At 46.6% G+C, this 15,824-nt stretch overlaps 1 protein-coding gene across 6 annotated transcripts in view; it reads right to left on the bottom strand.

Annotated features, from left to right (window-relative positions):
* Window positions 1-15,824, bottom strand: part of USP32 (ubiquitin specific peptidase 32) — a 206,466-nt gene that overhangs the window by 54,091 nt on the left and 136,551 nt on the right. For all 6 annotated transcript variants that reach the window (XM_087925228.1, XM_087925232.1, XM_087925236.1 and 3 more), the window contains exons 9-13: window positions 14,837-14,899; window positions 9,953-10,036; window positions 7,580-7,641; window positions 2,098-2,200; window positions 518-710 (exon numbers count right to left, since the gene is read on the bottom strand). In XM_087925228.1, the coding sequence (XP_087781354.1) occupies window positions 518-710; window positions 2,098-2,200; window positions 7,580-7,641; window positions 9,953-10,036; window positions 14,837-14,899 (505 nt within the window). The remainder of the gene's footprint in view (window positions 1-517; window positions 711-2,097; window positions 2,201-7,579; window positions 7,642-9,952; window positions 10,037-14,836; window positions 14,900-15,824) is intronic.

Below are 15,824 nucleotides of genomic sequence, written 5' to 3'. Positions count from 1 at the left end.
GCTTGGGACAGTTGCAGTGTCCCAGGGTCATGTGATCCTCTTTTGCAAGCAAACTCAATTCACTTACTAACCTAACAACTACAGGAATTAACTGGTTTGGCAACTGACTCGTATTTATGACGGTGGCAGTGCCCCAGGGTCACGAGATCGGCTTTTGCAACCTTCTAACAAGCAAACTCAGTGGGGAAGTTGGATTGACCTAAACAACCGTGTCATTAACTTAACAAATGCAGGGATTCACTTAACAACTGTGTCAAGGAAGGTCGTAACAAATGTCTCACTTAATCACAGAAATGTTGGGCTCAATTGTGGTCATTAAGTCGAGGACTACCGGTATTCTTTTCCTATTGTTTCACATGTCCACATAATGTTTCTGTTTGAATAAGTGAATCATTCGTAAATTTAGCCAAACCTCTTACCTGGTTCGACCATTTTCACACATTCGGTTTACCTTCCAAGCTCTTTAGAAATAAAACAGTTTGTCAGGCTGTTGTTGCTTTCGGGGGTTAATGCTTACTGCTGTTAGTTGTCTCCGATGCTTCTGACGCGCTGGAAATATCATCTGAAAACTTTTCTTCTGCGGCATTGATGTTATTCAAAGCACCCGTTCGGTCATCTCCCAGCTCGGATGTGGGTGTCCCAGGACTCAGGAGGGAAGTCTTACCTCCATTTGAAGCAGACACAGGCTCTATCATAACAGGGGGAGCATCCTAAATTGGAAAAGAAAGTCAGAACTCAATTCCTATGGAGATTCTCAATCATCCAGGTCGTAGCTGTCCCAAAGGGCAATTGAACTTTGGATTTTCTTTGAAGATGTTTTGCTTCTCATCCCAAAAGCTTCTTCAGCTCTGACTTCCCCACCGTCCAGTCAGAGCTGAAGAAACTTCTTGGAGAAGCAAAACATCTTCAAAGAAACAACCAGAAAGTCCAGTTGCCTCTTGAAAACCACACACCCATTTGCACTACTCAGGTGACCCTGGGAACACAGATAAACCTCCAAGAGGCCTCAACGACGAGCTAAAAGAATGCAAATGACCAGCTGTCTGCAAGGGGAATAAATCCTTCTATTCTTCACCATCCAGTCAGAACTGAAGAAGCTTCTTGGATGAGAAGTAAAACGCCTTCAAAGAAAAACCAGAAAGTCCAGTTGCCTCTTGGAAAAAAAAAAAGCACCTTTGGGTCAGAGCTCAATTGTAGAGCAAGACGGTAGCTCAGAAAGGCCCAAGTACTTCCAATTGTGGTTTTCTTGGCCTGGAAGGCGGTGTATGGGTTTGTCCATCACAGTGATACCTCAGTAACTGTTGGTAATTTGTTCGTGGGAAAGATACAACAAATACTAAAACTGACACGTAAGGAGGAAACCACTTGACCTGCTATTTTGGCTGGAAGAAATAGCGAGTCACGAGGCAGCTGACGTCAGCAAGTTCGTCCTTGCGTATCAACTACCAGGAGAAAGACGAGTGCCGGGAAAAAGGTTTCTGCTTCAAAACACATTGAGTACCGACTTTGACAAGTTTTGAAGCAGTCAAAATTATGACTGTATACAAATTCCATCCTGTAAATTTGCCAGAGACCTCCAGTTTTCATTAGCCGAGGGGGACAAGAGGAGAGCAAAAGAGACTTGAATGTTCCAAAGGCGCTTTTTCCAATAGGCAACTGGACTTTCTTGTTTTTTTTTTTTTCTTCGAAAATATTTCACTTTCCATCCAAGAAACTTCTTCTTCAGAACAGAAGAAGGTTCTTAGGATGAGAAGCCAACATGGCTGGCAGGGAGATTCTAGGACAGGGGTGTCAAACTCACGTCGTCATGGTGGCGTCACATGAGGTATCGGGGAATTCCCCCCCCCTTCGCTAAACCGGGCGTGGGCATAGCCAGTGCCGTGACGCATCCGGTCCGCAGGCCGGGAGTTTGACAGCCCCTGTTCTAGGAGTTGAAATCCACCCATCTTTATGATACCAAGGTTGGGGAGACACTGTCCTAAAGGGTGAGGGAAGTTCATCCGCCATCTGATTCTGGTACACGGACACTGACACGCTATTTATTCACCCGCTTCTCGATCCAGCCACTCTCTCTCCCGGGTCCGGTTTGCGACTTACGTATTTGACGTATTCTTTCCACTGCTGCCACCACTGCATTGCGATGAGAAACCAGTTGTGTCCTTGTTGAAGGCCATGTCTACTCTCACGTTCTAGCCAGCCTCTGCGCCAAGAAAACAAAAAGGAAGAGATCAGTGGTGCAATACTTAACAGCACTTGTGCTTCAATATCTCCACGTGTATTTCTTGACTTTGGCAGCGTTGCGATGGGTGGACTTCAACTCCCAGAACTGAGCCAGCCTGGGGAAATTCATCCCTACCTGGCTGGGGAATTCTGGGAGTTGAAGTCCACCCATCTTAATGTTGCCAAGGTTGAGAAATAGTCTCAGGGGTGCGGTGATGCAGGGGCTTAATGAGGCTGGAACTGCTGGCCAGAAATGGTCTGCATGCCAATGGTTCGAGCTCAGCTCCACAAGATGGGGCGAGCTCCTAACGTTTGCTCCCCAGCCTCCTGCCAACCTAGCAGTTCGAAAGCACGCAATACTGCAAGTAGATAAATGGGTAGCAATAGAACTTAGACTTATATACTGCTTCACAGTGCTTTACAGCCTTCTCTAAGCGGTTTACAGAGTCAGCGTATTGCCCCCTCCCTGCAACAATCTGGGTCCTCATTTTACCGACCTCGGAAGGACGGAAGGCTGAGTCAACCTTGAGCCTGGTGGTATTTGCATTGCCAAATTGCAGGCAGCCGGCAGGCAGCAGAAGTAGCCTGTAGTACTGGACTCTAACCACTGCACCACCAAGGCTTCACCACCAAGGCTTCACCACTGCTCCACCAAGGGTACCAGCTCAATAGGAAAAACCTAGCCATGTTTGTGTGCGGGGTGGGGGGGAGCGGAAGCTGGTGCTGGACCTGGCTGAATGCAAGGCAATGCGACATGCGCTGAGGTGAGACTGGCAGAGGAGCCCGGAAGAGCCAACAACCCAAGGACCACTAGTCAGCTGGTGTGAGCTAGCCCATTGCGGTGCACCAAGTATAGGTGTGCAAATGCTGAACACAAGGAACTAGAAATATAGGATGTCAGGACTGCATTGAGTCTAGCATTTGTAGATTTTCCTGACGTTGTATGCCACGGGCTAAATAAATAATATGAGAAACACCGGTCTACAAAGAGTCTAATGTCTTCTAGGTTGCCTTATCAAATGTATCTGGAGGAAGGCTAGTTTAAGAAACCAAGTTTTTTGGGCGTTCATAACAATTTGAAAACCACTGTCAGAATGAAGGTGTCAAATGATTAACTTCTGGAAGGGCAACCATGTTAAGCATCTTCAACCTCAAAGCCTTCCTTACAAATGCATTACTTTCACATTACCATTATTTCACATTGGATTGAATACTTCATTGGCCAAATGTGATTAGACAGATAAGGAATTTGTCTCTGGTGCCGCAGCTATCAGTGTACATGCAAAGCAACAGAATAATGATAAACATCATAATAATGCCAATATGAGGAGGGTAGTAAAAAAGATGCTAAGAAGGGTAAATAAATAATAATAACCCTATTGCAATAGGATTGTATTATCCTACAGCCATATTACATGATATCCAGTGGTACCTCAATACTCATCATTAATTGGCTCCGGGTGGGGCAATGAGCATCAAAAACGATGAGTAACACACCATTTTTCCCATAAGGAACAATGTAGAAAGTTCTAGCTTGTACGTTGAGTACCCAACAAATGATGATTCCCGGGGACAAAAGGTTTGTGTCAAAATGCGTTGAGGACCCAATTCGATGAGTTTCACAGCAGTTGAGCACCAAGGTACCACTGTACACACAGACATTGGACATAATTCGCCAGGCCAATTTCATCAAAACTGACAATATTATCCATTGCATCAAAACTAACAATATTATCAAGAATCACAGGACTGTATCTATAGTTTGGGGAGAGAGGGGCAGGAACGTAAGCAGAAGAAAACAAAATTCATAGGGTACAGAAAGTGGTATTTATGTTGTTCACAGTGGCCATTTGCGAGACAGTGATTACAAAGGCATCCGGCACTGACGAGATAATTAGCATATACAGCCAGATAAAATCTTACTCCTGGCTTCAGGAACTAATAATCTGACTGAATTTCTTGACAATTGTGCTCTTTTAATTACAATAGGTTGGTGGCTGAAGTAGAGACAAAGGGATTTTTTTTATCACATATCTCTGCCCATTAATTTGATAGTGCCGGAATGCCATTGTTAGATCCTTTAACAACTCATTGTTGAAAGTGTACCTTGACAATGGAATTAATTCTAGCTGCCCTTTGTGTATTTCATTTCAGTTCTGACCTCACTGTTCCCAGTCCCCGTTTATCATTGTTTGTGTGTATGTGAGAGAGAGAGAGAGAGATGGGGGGGGAGAGAGACAGAGAGAGGAAAGGGGGAGGAGAGAGAGGGGAAAGGGAGAGAGAGGGAGGGAGAGGGAGAGAGAGAGAGAGATTGGGAGGGGGGAGGAATCCTCAGGGACCTCAACGTTATTTTGTTGCATGACATCCTGACATCTCCACTTGGCTTTTAAAGACATTCAGTGTTTCACATATACAGGTAGTCCTCAACTTACAACCAAATGTTTTAGCAACCATTAGAAGCTACATTAGTAGTGAAAAAGTGGCTTGCAATAGGTCCTTGCACTTACAATTTGGACGCTTGGCAACAAGGCATCTATTTATGATGGTGGCAACCTCCCAGAACCTTCCCAGCTGGCTTCCAATAAGAAAAGCCAATGGAGGAAGCTGGATTTGCCTAACAACCATGTGGTTCACTTAACAATGGAGGCGATTCGCTTAACAACCACGGCAAAAAGAGACCATAAAATTGGGCGCAACTCACTTAGCGAATGCCTTGCTTAGCGATGGGATTTCTGGTTTCGATTGTGGTGGTAAGTTGAGGACTGCCTGTGTTACAGAGCGTCATAATATTCTATGGTGTGTGTATATATGTATATGTATATGTATATGTATATGTATATGTATATGTATATGTATATGTATATGTATATGTAATTCAGTTTTGTTCGGGTATTTTCCCACGTCATTATAGTTGTGCTTTTAAAGTTGTAGCAATGTTTCAGCAGAACCTCATCTGCCATCATCAGGCTTCTGTATTGTGTTTGTCTGTGAGTCAGACTTTCACAGCCGTTTCTGTTTTAAATCTGGTGCTAGCCTATTGCTACGCCAGAATGGTTTTTTCTTCATCCTGTTTAGTTGGGAGTTTTGGTCTCTGTTTATTGGTCTTGGAGTTTGCTGTGTTCTGCTTGATTGGTGTTTCTAATATCTTCTGTCTGTTCTGTAGCATTTTTTGTCTTGATTGGCTGGCATTGTGTTTCCTGTATTGGAGGCTTTTAGTGCAGCTTGGCTCCGAGTGAATGGACGGCTATCATTTATTAGGAAGCTAGGTTTCATCTGGGTGCCTGGTTGGGGTGTGTTTGAGCTGGAGGCATCAGGGGGGGATCTGTTTGTGCCCAGGTGTTTGCCTGGGTTGTGGTATGGAGATTTTTTTGTTTGAGAGAGGGAAATACCCGAACAAAGCTGAATACCATATCATTATCTATCTATCTATCTATCTATCTATCTATCTATCTATCTATCTATCTATCTATCTATCTTTGGTTATTCAGGTTTTCTCCCGAGACTGAGTATCTAGGCAACATTTGATGAAGTCTCATTCATCATCTCAGGCTTGTGTCTTCGGCTCTGTGCTTCTCAGAGTGACAACTTCACTCTGAGAAGCACAGAGCAAGACACAAGCCTGAAGATGATGAATGAGACTTCACCGAAACGTTGCCTAGATACTTCCAATCTTACGCGGGAGAAAACCGAATAACTAAAGATCCACATACAAATACCCATGAGAACCTCAGAAAACATATATATATGTATGTATGTATGTATGTATGTAATATAGGCATGTTCACCAAAGATGAGATAAAAGCATCATGCTAGTCACTTACAGAGCAATTCTATATGACATAAACTCCACTGAGTGGGGCCTAAGCAGAGGTGGGATTCTTCCAGTTTGGCCCGGTTCTACCGAACCAGTAGCTCCAAAGATCAACTTAAGGGGAACCTGACTGCTCTGACGATCTTTTGTTCTACTGTTTGGCACACCCCACCCTCCGCCCGGGCTCTAGGCTGTCCTTTATTTCCTGCTTTTTCCAACTCAGCTGCTTAGGCCCCATTTTACAACCTTTTTTGCCAGTTGTTAAGAGAACCACTGCAGTTGTTAAGTGGATCTGACTTCCCCCACTGCCTTTGCTTGTTGCAAGTGGGCTGGCAAGATTACAAATGGTGATCACGTGACCCCAGGACGAAGCAACCATCCTAAATACACGCCAGTTGCCAGCATCTGAATTTTGTCCATGTATAGGAGGATGCTGTGACAAGTGAGGATGCTGCGACAGTCATAAGTGTGAGGATCAATCGTAAGTTACTTGTTCAGTGCTGCTGTTAACTTCAAACAGTCACTAAAGGAATGATTATTAAGTCGAGGACGTCCTGTAATCCAGTGGCCCCCAACCTTTTTTGTGCCACAGCCCGGTACCGGCATCACAAAATGATCCGTGGCCCAGTACAGGCATCAGCACGCATGACAAGGCAAGGAGAGCTGAGCGACCGGCCAGCCAGCCGTCCCCAGCTTCTCCCCGCCACCTTCAACTCCTCCTTTTGTACCTTTGTTGATGGGCTTCGCTTCGGGACGGCTTCGGGACGGTCGCTCGGCTCGCCTTGCCTTGGGTGCTGAAAGAATCCTCGCGCCTTAGTTTCGTTCGAAGCCACCCCCCTTGGATGAAACTAAGGCACGAGGATTCCTTCAGGACCCAAACGCCGCTTTCCAACCAGAAAAACTCACCCGGAAGCACTTTCTTGTCAAACAAGATGGCGGCGCCCAGCAAACCGGCAGCCCAGTAGGAAATGTTCCACGGACTGGTACCGGTCTGCGGCCACCTTCTACAACTTTTTCCCAACGAAACAGTGTTAAAGCAAACCGGGGCATAGAATTCACGAATCCAGCTGCTGGCCTGGAAATAGCGAAGGACTGGCCTGCAGTGTTTCTGCCAGCGAAAATGGGCTCCCGATCTCAGTTTTTGGCTGGGATGGCCTCCTGCAACGGGCCATGCGTGGCCCTCCCAAGCTCCATTTTCATCGGCAGAAGCACCACCGGCCACCATAGGTGCCGCTGATATGAGTGACATCAAGTTGGCCACGCCCACCCTGGCCACGCCCATCCAGCCCCCCCGAGGTCAAACACAACCCTGATGTGGCCCTCAATGAAATCGAGTTTGACACCCCTGATCTAGTTGAACCCCTTTCTCTTGGTCCCAATCTGGAGATCAAGTCCTGATGCGTCTTATTTCTTCCATGGCCTTGATTGGTGGAAACCAAAGACGTTACCTTGCTTACGTTCTTTGGTCCACAACGCACATCTTATTTTAAGCTAGGAAAGAGTCTCTGAAATTCATTTGAAAGGTGATGTCAGAAGATCAAAACCTACCTAATGATTTGTCCTTCATCTCCTGGAGTGGCAGGTCTTAAACCTAAGACTATATGGCACACCTAGAAAAAAAAAAGAGAGAAGGTAAGAAAATGTACTTGCGCCCCCCCTAAAAGGACACTAAGTTAATAAGTTATTCCTCTTGGTCTGATAACGTTTGAACATCTATTCTGTTTAGGTAGTCCTCGACTTACGACCACCATTGAGCCCACCGTTTCTGTTGCTGAGCAAGTTTTACCCCGTTTTACCACTTTTCCTGCCACTGTTAAGTGAATCACTGTGGTTGTTAAGTTAGTAACACGGCTGTGAAGTGAATCTGGTTTCCCCACCGACTTGGCCTTTCAGAGGGCCGCAAAAGATGAATCACAAGACACCGCAACTGTCATAAATACTGTAATGAGCCAGTCGCCAAGCATCTGAATTTTAATCGTGTGACCATAAGCGCATGGCACAACATAGGAGAACAAGCCCATCAGGACAAGATTCAGCAGTCGATCTGCATTTAAAAGACAGAGGCCGCTCTTTGGAAGGCAGCAAAGTCCAAACATTTTGGGCAGAGAGGACCGCTGGCTTGAAAGAGGAGTCAAAGAGGCCACCTGTGTCGACACTGAACATCCCTCTCTCAAGAGGGGGTGTGGGGCGGGGAGAATACAACATCATCTATCTCCAAAATACTACAGCAGTTCCAAGAAGGCTCCACACCCGTTTGCACCATTTAGGTGACCCTGAGGATCAACCTCCAAGTGACCTCAACAACCCACTAAAAGGATGCAAATGAGCAGCCCAGCTGTCTGCAAGGAGTATAAATCTTTCCATTCCCCACCATCCAGTCAGAGCTAAAGAAGCTTCTTGGGTGAGAAGCGAAACGTCTTCAAAGAAAAACAAGAAAGTCCAGTTGCCCTCTTGAAAAAAGCACCTTTGGGACTCCAAGTTGCCTTAACAACTCTAAAAGGATGCAAACGACCAGCTGTGTGCAAGGATTATAAATCCTCCCATTCCTCACCATCCAGCCAGAGCTGAGGAAAGCTTCTTGGGTGAGAAGCGAAACATCTTCAAAGAAAAACCAAGAAAGTCCAGGTGCCTCTTGGGAAAAAAAAGAAAAGCTCCTTTGGGACATGAGACTGTCATAAATGTCAGTGGCCAAGTGTCTGAATTTTGATCATTGGACCACGGGGATGCTACAGTGGTCCTACGTGTGAAAATCAGTCTTAAGTCGCTTTTTTCAGCGTCATCGTAACTTCAAGCGGTCCTTAAACGAACTATTGTTAAGTCGAAGACTACCTGTACGAGACATTTTCCTATTCAAGATAAGCAACTGAGCCCACTGGAAACATTTGTCCAGGGCTGACTGTAGATATCATGGATAACTCAATTCAGACATTGCGCCAAACCACCATTTCTGCTTCCAGGATCGAATCATCATTTCAGAGCAGGCTTCATTTTCCCATCCTCATCAGTATGCTAAATGTCTCTTATATTGCAGCCTTTTGTGAAAAAGGAGGCCCTCCCCTGGCTGGGACACTGGATTCTATCTTTATCCCCTGCCAACTTCCCTGAGTACACTAAGTGCGTACACGGGCTATGGTTGGCAAGAATTCTGGCATTGAAAGCTGCAGCTCAGCACTTTAGTACATGCGTAAACCTTGTTCTACGGGACAGAATGTAACGCTTGCCAAATGGGCTGCCCAGCCCAGTTTGAAGAGCAGGTAGGCGTTATGCCGCGGATCACCTCCGCATACCTGTTTATCTTGCCAAATATCCTTTTCCCCGTTCAAAATGAAATGATCAATTTTGCTTGATAAGGTCTTGCAAAACACCACAACGTGAGCGAACTATGCCGGGCATTGGTATTATTTTGAACGGTCACTAAATGCATGTTTGTAAGTCGAGAGTACTTGTATTATTTTATTCCTCCCTCCCTCTCTCCCTTTCACTTACTCTTATTCCCCACCTCCCTCTCTACCTGTAGTAAGTACATATAGTACCTACTTCAAAATAGCAAACACACCTAACACTTCTGCCTATTTTCCCTGAAACAACAACCCTGTGAAGTGGGATGAGAGATAGTAACTGGCTGAAAGTTCCCAAGCTGGCTTGGATGCCTGAGTAGGACTTGAACTCACCATCTCCTGTTTTCCGGACTACCATCTTAACTACTCCACCAAGTTGGGCTGATATGACTCAGGCAAAAGAGGAACATCTCGGCCAAGCTCACATTTCCAAAAACAACAACAACAAAACCCAGAGATCTCCAGGAATGCAACTGACACAAGAGCTGACGCAGCACTTGGCAACCCATGATTGCACAGAAAGCAGGAAGGCAAATCCAAGGCTTGCCTTCCAACTGGAGGTTCGGGCTTGCAGGAAACGTACCTGAAAAAGCAGGTTCAAAAATTCGTTGGCCAGGGCACTCTTCACACTCCAGATCTGATAATCCTCGAGGGTGAGATGACCAAGCTGCAGGGAGGAGGAAGGAAGGAAAATCAATGAGGGTTTTTCCCCCAAAGTGTTTGCTCAATGGGGTCTCTCCCTCTCTCTCCCCTCCCTCTCTTCTCCCCCTCTCTCCCTTTTCCCACCTCTTCCCCCCCCTTTTCTCCTTTCCTCCCTTCTCTCTCTTTTCCCCTCTCTCCATCTCCCTCTCTCTCCCCTCCCTCTTCCTCTTCCCCTCTCCTCCTCTCCCTCTTCCCCTTCTCTTCCCTCTCCTCTCTCTTTCCCCCTCTCTCCTCTCCTTCTCCCCTTCCCCTCTTCCTCCTCTCCCTCTCCTCTCTCTTTCCCCTTCCTTCTCTCTCCCTCCCTCCTCTTCCTCTCCCCTCTCCTCTTCTCTTCCTCCCTTCTCTTCCCCCTCTCTCCCTCTCCCTTCCCACTTCTCTTCTCCTCTCTCTCCCCCTCTCTCCTTCCCCCTCTCCCTTCCCTCTTCCTTTCTTCCTTCCTCCCTCTCCTCTCCCTTCTCTTCCCCTTCTCCTCCCTCCTCTCCTTTCTTTCCCTCTCTCTCCTCTCCTCCTCCCCTCCTCCCTCCTCTTCCCCTCTCCTTCCCCCCTCCTTCCCCCTCTCCTCTCTCTCCTCTCTCCTCCTCTCCTCCCTCTTCTTCCCCCTCTTCCCCCTCCTCCTCTCCCCTTCTCTTCCTCCTCTCTCCTCCTCCCTCTCCTCTCCCTTTCCCCACTTTTCCCTCCTCTTCTCCTCCCTCTCTTCCTCCTCTCTCCCTCTTCCCCTCTCTCTCCCTCTCCCTTCTCTTCCAACTTCTTCCTCCTCCTCCTCTCCCTCTTCCCTTCCCCTCCCTCCTCTTTCCTCTCCCTCTCCCTTTCCCCCTCTCTCTCTTCCCCTCTCTCTCTCTCCTCTCCACTCCTCTTCCCTCCTCTCCCTCCCTCTTCCCTCTTTCCCTTTCCTCCCTCTCCTTTCTTTCCAACTTCTCTTCCTCTCTCCTCTTCCTCCTCTTCTCTCTCCTCTCTCCTCCCCTCTTCCCTCCTCTCCCTTTCCTCCCTCTCCCTTTCTTCCAACTTCTCTCCTCCTCCTCTCCTCCTTCCTCCTCCCCCTCTTCTCCCTCTCTCTCCCTCTTCTTCTTCCCCTCCTCCTCTCCCTCTCCCCCACTCTCTTTCCCTCCTTTCCCCTCCCTTCTCTCTCTCTCTCTCCCCTCCCTCTTCCTCTTCCTCTCCTCCTCTCCCTCTTTCCCCTTTTTCTCCCTCTCTCCTTTCTTCCAACTTCTCTTCCTCCTCCTCTCCCTCTCCCCACTTTCCCCCTCTCCTCTTTCCCCTCTCCCTTCTCCCCTCTCTCCCCTCCTCCCCTCTTCCTCTTCCCCCTCTCCTCTCCTCTTCCCTTTTCCTCCTCTCTCCCTTTCTTCCAACTTCTCTTCCCTCCTCCTCTCCCTCTCCCCACTTCTCTTCCCTCTCCTCTTTCCCCCTCTCCCTTTCCCCCCCCTCTCTCTCCCCTCCCTCTTCCTCTTCCCCCTCTCCTCCTCTCCCTCTTTCCCCCTTTTCCTCCCTCTCTCCCTTTCTTCCAACTTCTCTTCCCCTCCTCCTCTCCCTCTCCCCACTTCTCTTCCCCTCTCCTCTTTCCCCTCTCCCTTCCTCCCTCTCTCCCTTCCCTTCCTCTTCCCCCTCCTCTCCTCTCCTCTTTCCCCCTTTCCTCCCTCTCTCCCTTTCTTCCAACTTCTCCCTCCTCCTCCTCTCTCCCTCTTCCCACTTCCTTCCCTCTCTTTCCCCCTCTCCCTCCTCCCTCTCTCCCTCCCTCTCTCCTCTTCCTTCCCTTCTCTCCTCCTCTCCCCTCTTTCCCCCTTTTCCTCCCTCTCTCCCTTTCTTCCAACTCTCCTCCCCCTCCTCTCTCTCCTCTTCCCACTTCTCTTCTCCCTCTCTCTCTCTCTTCCCCTCTCTTCTCTCTCTTCCCACTTCTCTTCCCCCCTCTCCTCTCCTTCTCCCTCCCTCTCTTCCACTTCTCTTCCCCCCTCTTCTCCTTCTCTCTCTTCTTCCACTCCTTCTTCTCTCCTCCTCTTCCTCTGTCACCCCCACCCCCGACTCATACTATCTCTCTCATGCAAACTGAAATGGACATTTTAAGGAAAATAAAGAAAAGCTTTGACCAAAAAAAATCAATCTGTTCTATCTGTAGATCTGAAGCTGGTTTTGATCAATTCATAGTCATGACTCCCCCGGAGAATCACAGATCTGCAACTACTCTCAATAATTTTGATTTTTCTCAGGGAAACTATCCATCTAGGTTTTTCTAGCTGGAAGCCATGTCAGTTAAACAAGATTTTTTTTAATAATAACGTTTTTTATTTTTTTTCCTGAAAATAAAATACAAAATGCAAATAAAAAAAAAAATTACAAAGAAGACACAAAAAGGAGAAGAAAAAAAGGGTATATCACAGATATAAAATCAATAGTAAACACATAACCTCCATCCTGATTGAATGCTGACACCTGTATCTCAAACAAACCTAATTGGTTTCCCCTCCCTGCATTGCAGGTCTGCAAATAGTTATACATTTCCATCCTGCGTTTGCTAAATTATTCACATCACATTCTCTTAACAAATATTGCAAATATAAAAATCTATTGTCTCTTAACAAATATTGCAAATATACAAATCCATTGTCCGTCAATCAAGTTGACCCAATTCCAGTCAAAAAGGTTTTATGGAGATTGGCCATCACACTGGAGGTAAGTTCCACTGAACTATGATCAAGACTAGATTTTATGGATGATGAGTTTCAGGGCAAATATTCCCGCTGAAATTTTGGGGTAGTTTTCTAGAGGTACATAATAGCCAGAACAAAGGTAACTGGTTGACTATCATCTGAAACTGTGAAAAATAGGAGAATAAAAAGCGGGGGGCGGGGGGGGGGATGGGGATACTTTGATACTTTAATATCTCAAATAGATCTCCATCAGCAATAGCCATAGCGCTTAAACTTATATACCATTTCACGGTGCTTTACAGCCCTCTCTAAGCATTTTTACAGAGTCAGCCTGTTGCCCCCAACAATCTGGGTCCTCATTTTACTGACCTCAGAAAGATGGAAGGCTGAGTCAACCTTGAGCCAGTCAGGATCAAACTCCTGGAGTGAGCAGTGAGTAAGCCCTGCAGTTCTGCATTCTAACCACTGCGCCACCAGGGCTTGCTTCTCCTTCCTTCCTTCCTTCCTTCCTTCCTTCCTTCCTTCCTTCCTTCCTTCCTTCCTTCCTCCCTCCCTCCCTCCTTCCTTCTTTCCTTCCTTCCTTCCTTCCTCCCTCCCTCCCTCCTTCCTTCCTTCCCTTCCTTTCTTTTCCTGTCACCTACCTTCCTTCCTTCCTTCCTTCCTTCCTTCCTTCCTTCCTTCCTTCCTTCTCAAGCAACAGCACTTCCACAGTGTTTTGCAACCCTCTCTAAGCAGTTTACAGAGTCAGCCATCTTGCCCCCGACAATCTGGGTCCTCATTTTACCCACCTCAGAAAGATGGAAGGCTGAGTCAACCTTGAGCCAGTCGGGATCAAACTACTGGAGTGAGCAGTGAGTAAGCCCTGCAGTTCTGCATTCTAACCACTGCGCCACCAGGGCTTGCTTCTCCTTCCCTTCCTTCCTTCCTTCCCTTCCTTCCTTCCTTCCTTCCTTCCTTCCTTCCTTCCTTCCTTCCTTCCTTCTTCCTTCCTTCCTTCCTTCCTCCCTCCCTCCTCCTCCTTCCTTCCTTCCTTCCTTCCTTCCTTCCTTCCTCCCTCCCTCCTTCCTTCCTTCCCTTCCTTTCCCTTTTTCCTGTCACCTTCCTTCCTTCCTTCCTTTCCTTCCTTCTCAAGCAACAGCACTTCCACAGTGTTTTGCAACCCTCTCTAAGCAGTTTACAGAGTCAGCATATTGCCCTCAACAATCTGGGTCCTCATTTGACCCACCTCGGAAAGATGGGAGGCAGAGTCAAGCTTGAACCGATCAGGATCGAACTGCTGGCGGTGAGCTGAATTAGCCTGCAATGTTGAATTCTAACCACTGTGCCATCATTGCTCCTAACCTTTCCCATATTTCAGGAGCTTAGGAGAATGTTAGCGGAACAGCGAAAGCCCAGCAGATGGGATAGACCAATTTTTAAAACATATTTAACAATAATTTTTCTATAATTTTACTATCTGTGAAAACAGTGAGTGTAATTGCATCTGTTAGCTTAGTGGATTTCTGCCACCATATATGGTAAGTAATGATGAATAAATGAAAGTAAATAAATTATCTCCTTTGATGCTTTTTATCCTCTTTGGCTTCTTTCACAGTAAACAGACTTTCCACGAGTTAACTCAGCAGCTTGGCTCAGCCTCACTGTGCTCCAATTCAGAGTATCAACTCGTAAAGCGTTCCTGGCCTACTCTCGAGTTACTATGGGGTGGGGGTGGGGACTGACGGAGCAGGAGCCACAACCAGAAGCACATCCCACGCATACCTTCTTCAAGACTGTATCCCAGGCTACCGGGACCAACCGGAGAGGCATGATTTCTACAGCCCACAAAGTGCTCCGTTGGAGAATGTGATTTATGACACACTCTGGGGGAGTGGGGGGGAACAGGATCATAGGTGGGCCGTAAATTACCTCAGGCAGAGCTGACTTCATTTGGGTATGTGTCAACATGTTGTTCCTAATAAATAACTGGATTTCTTTTGAAACTTGGCTCGAGGCTCATGGTTTAATTAGGGCATCCTTGGGAACCCTGACACAGAGGCCATTTCAAGTTTCTTGAAGCTATTTCTGCACTGCTATTTCTCAAATCACACAATAAGGGATAATGAGATACAGCTGCCCTTTCTTACCTTGGTAGTGTCGTGTGACTTTAGAATATCTTCTACAATATCAGGCAAATTCATGTGCAGCTCCTTGTGGGGGAAAAAAAGAACAGGAAGATCCCATGAAAGTTAAGAACCTTATTTCGAGGGTTATTTTGGTCGACGTACATAGACCCCAAAAGTAAGAATGCTGGGTTGAATCCACAGTGTGCAGATCTGCTAAAATCAATGAGCTTTAAATGAGCAGCAAATGACCTGCCCCTTATTTTAGCTGGTCTGATCCATGACAGATCGAATCTGGATTCAGACTATTTTGTCTGATTTTTATGAATCTTCCTGATAAATCGGTTTATAGAATGTGAAAGTTTCTGATCAAAGTCCTGTCAATCATTATTAAAAGTAGCACTCACATTTCTACAGTGAGAGAGGCGACATATAAATCTAATAGATCATTAGATTGATAGATCGATAAATGATAGACGACGATGAAGATAGCTATAGATAGATGCATAGATAACTAGATAGTTAGATAGCTAGACAGACAATAAAGACAGACATCGATTGATAGACAGACACAGACTGACAGACAGGTGGATTCATAGGTAGGCAGACTGATAGACAAGCAATATATTTTAAAACACTCTGTGCAAGTTAAGGCACTGAGGGATTAGTATGAAACACTCAAACTAGCCAGATGGTTAAGCAGAAGACAAGTCTACTTTATTTTCAATTTCAGACTCAGCAAGCAAGTGCCTCCTGATTTTTGGCTACCATAGACTACAGCTTTGAGGATCTTTGCCTGCCCTATCCCATCTGGTGGGACTCAGGAGAAGGGCCTTCTTCGTGGTGGCTCCCTCTCTCTGGAACATCATCCCCCTGGAGGTTAGACTGGCCCCCACTCTAATACTCTTTCAGAAGGCCCTGAAGACGTGGTTCTGCCAAGCGGGCCTGGGGAACCCAGAGCAGGATGGAGCCCATTAAATGGTTAGTGTGAGGGTGTGCTGTCACCAGGGTG

The sequence above is a fragment of the Pseudonaja textilis genome, chromosome 1, assembly GCF_049901715.1.
Source record: "Pseudonaja textilis isolate UNSWEBS1 chromosome 1, rPseTex1.2, whole genome shotgun sequence".
Taxonomy (NCBI): domain Eukaryota; kingdom Metazoa; phylum Chordata; class Lepidosauria; order Squamata; family Elapidae; genus Pseudonaja; species Pseudonaja textilis.
The sequence above is the reverse complement of the archived record's forward strand: the minus strand, read 5'-3'. Positions and strand labels throughout refer to the sequence as shown.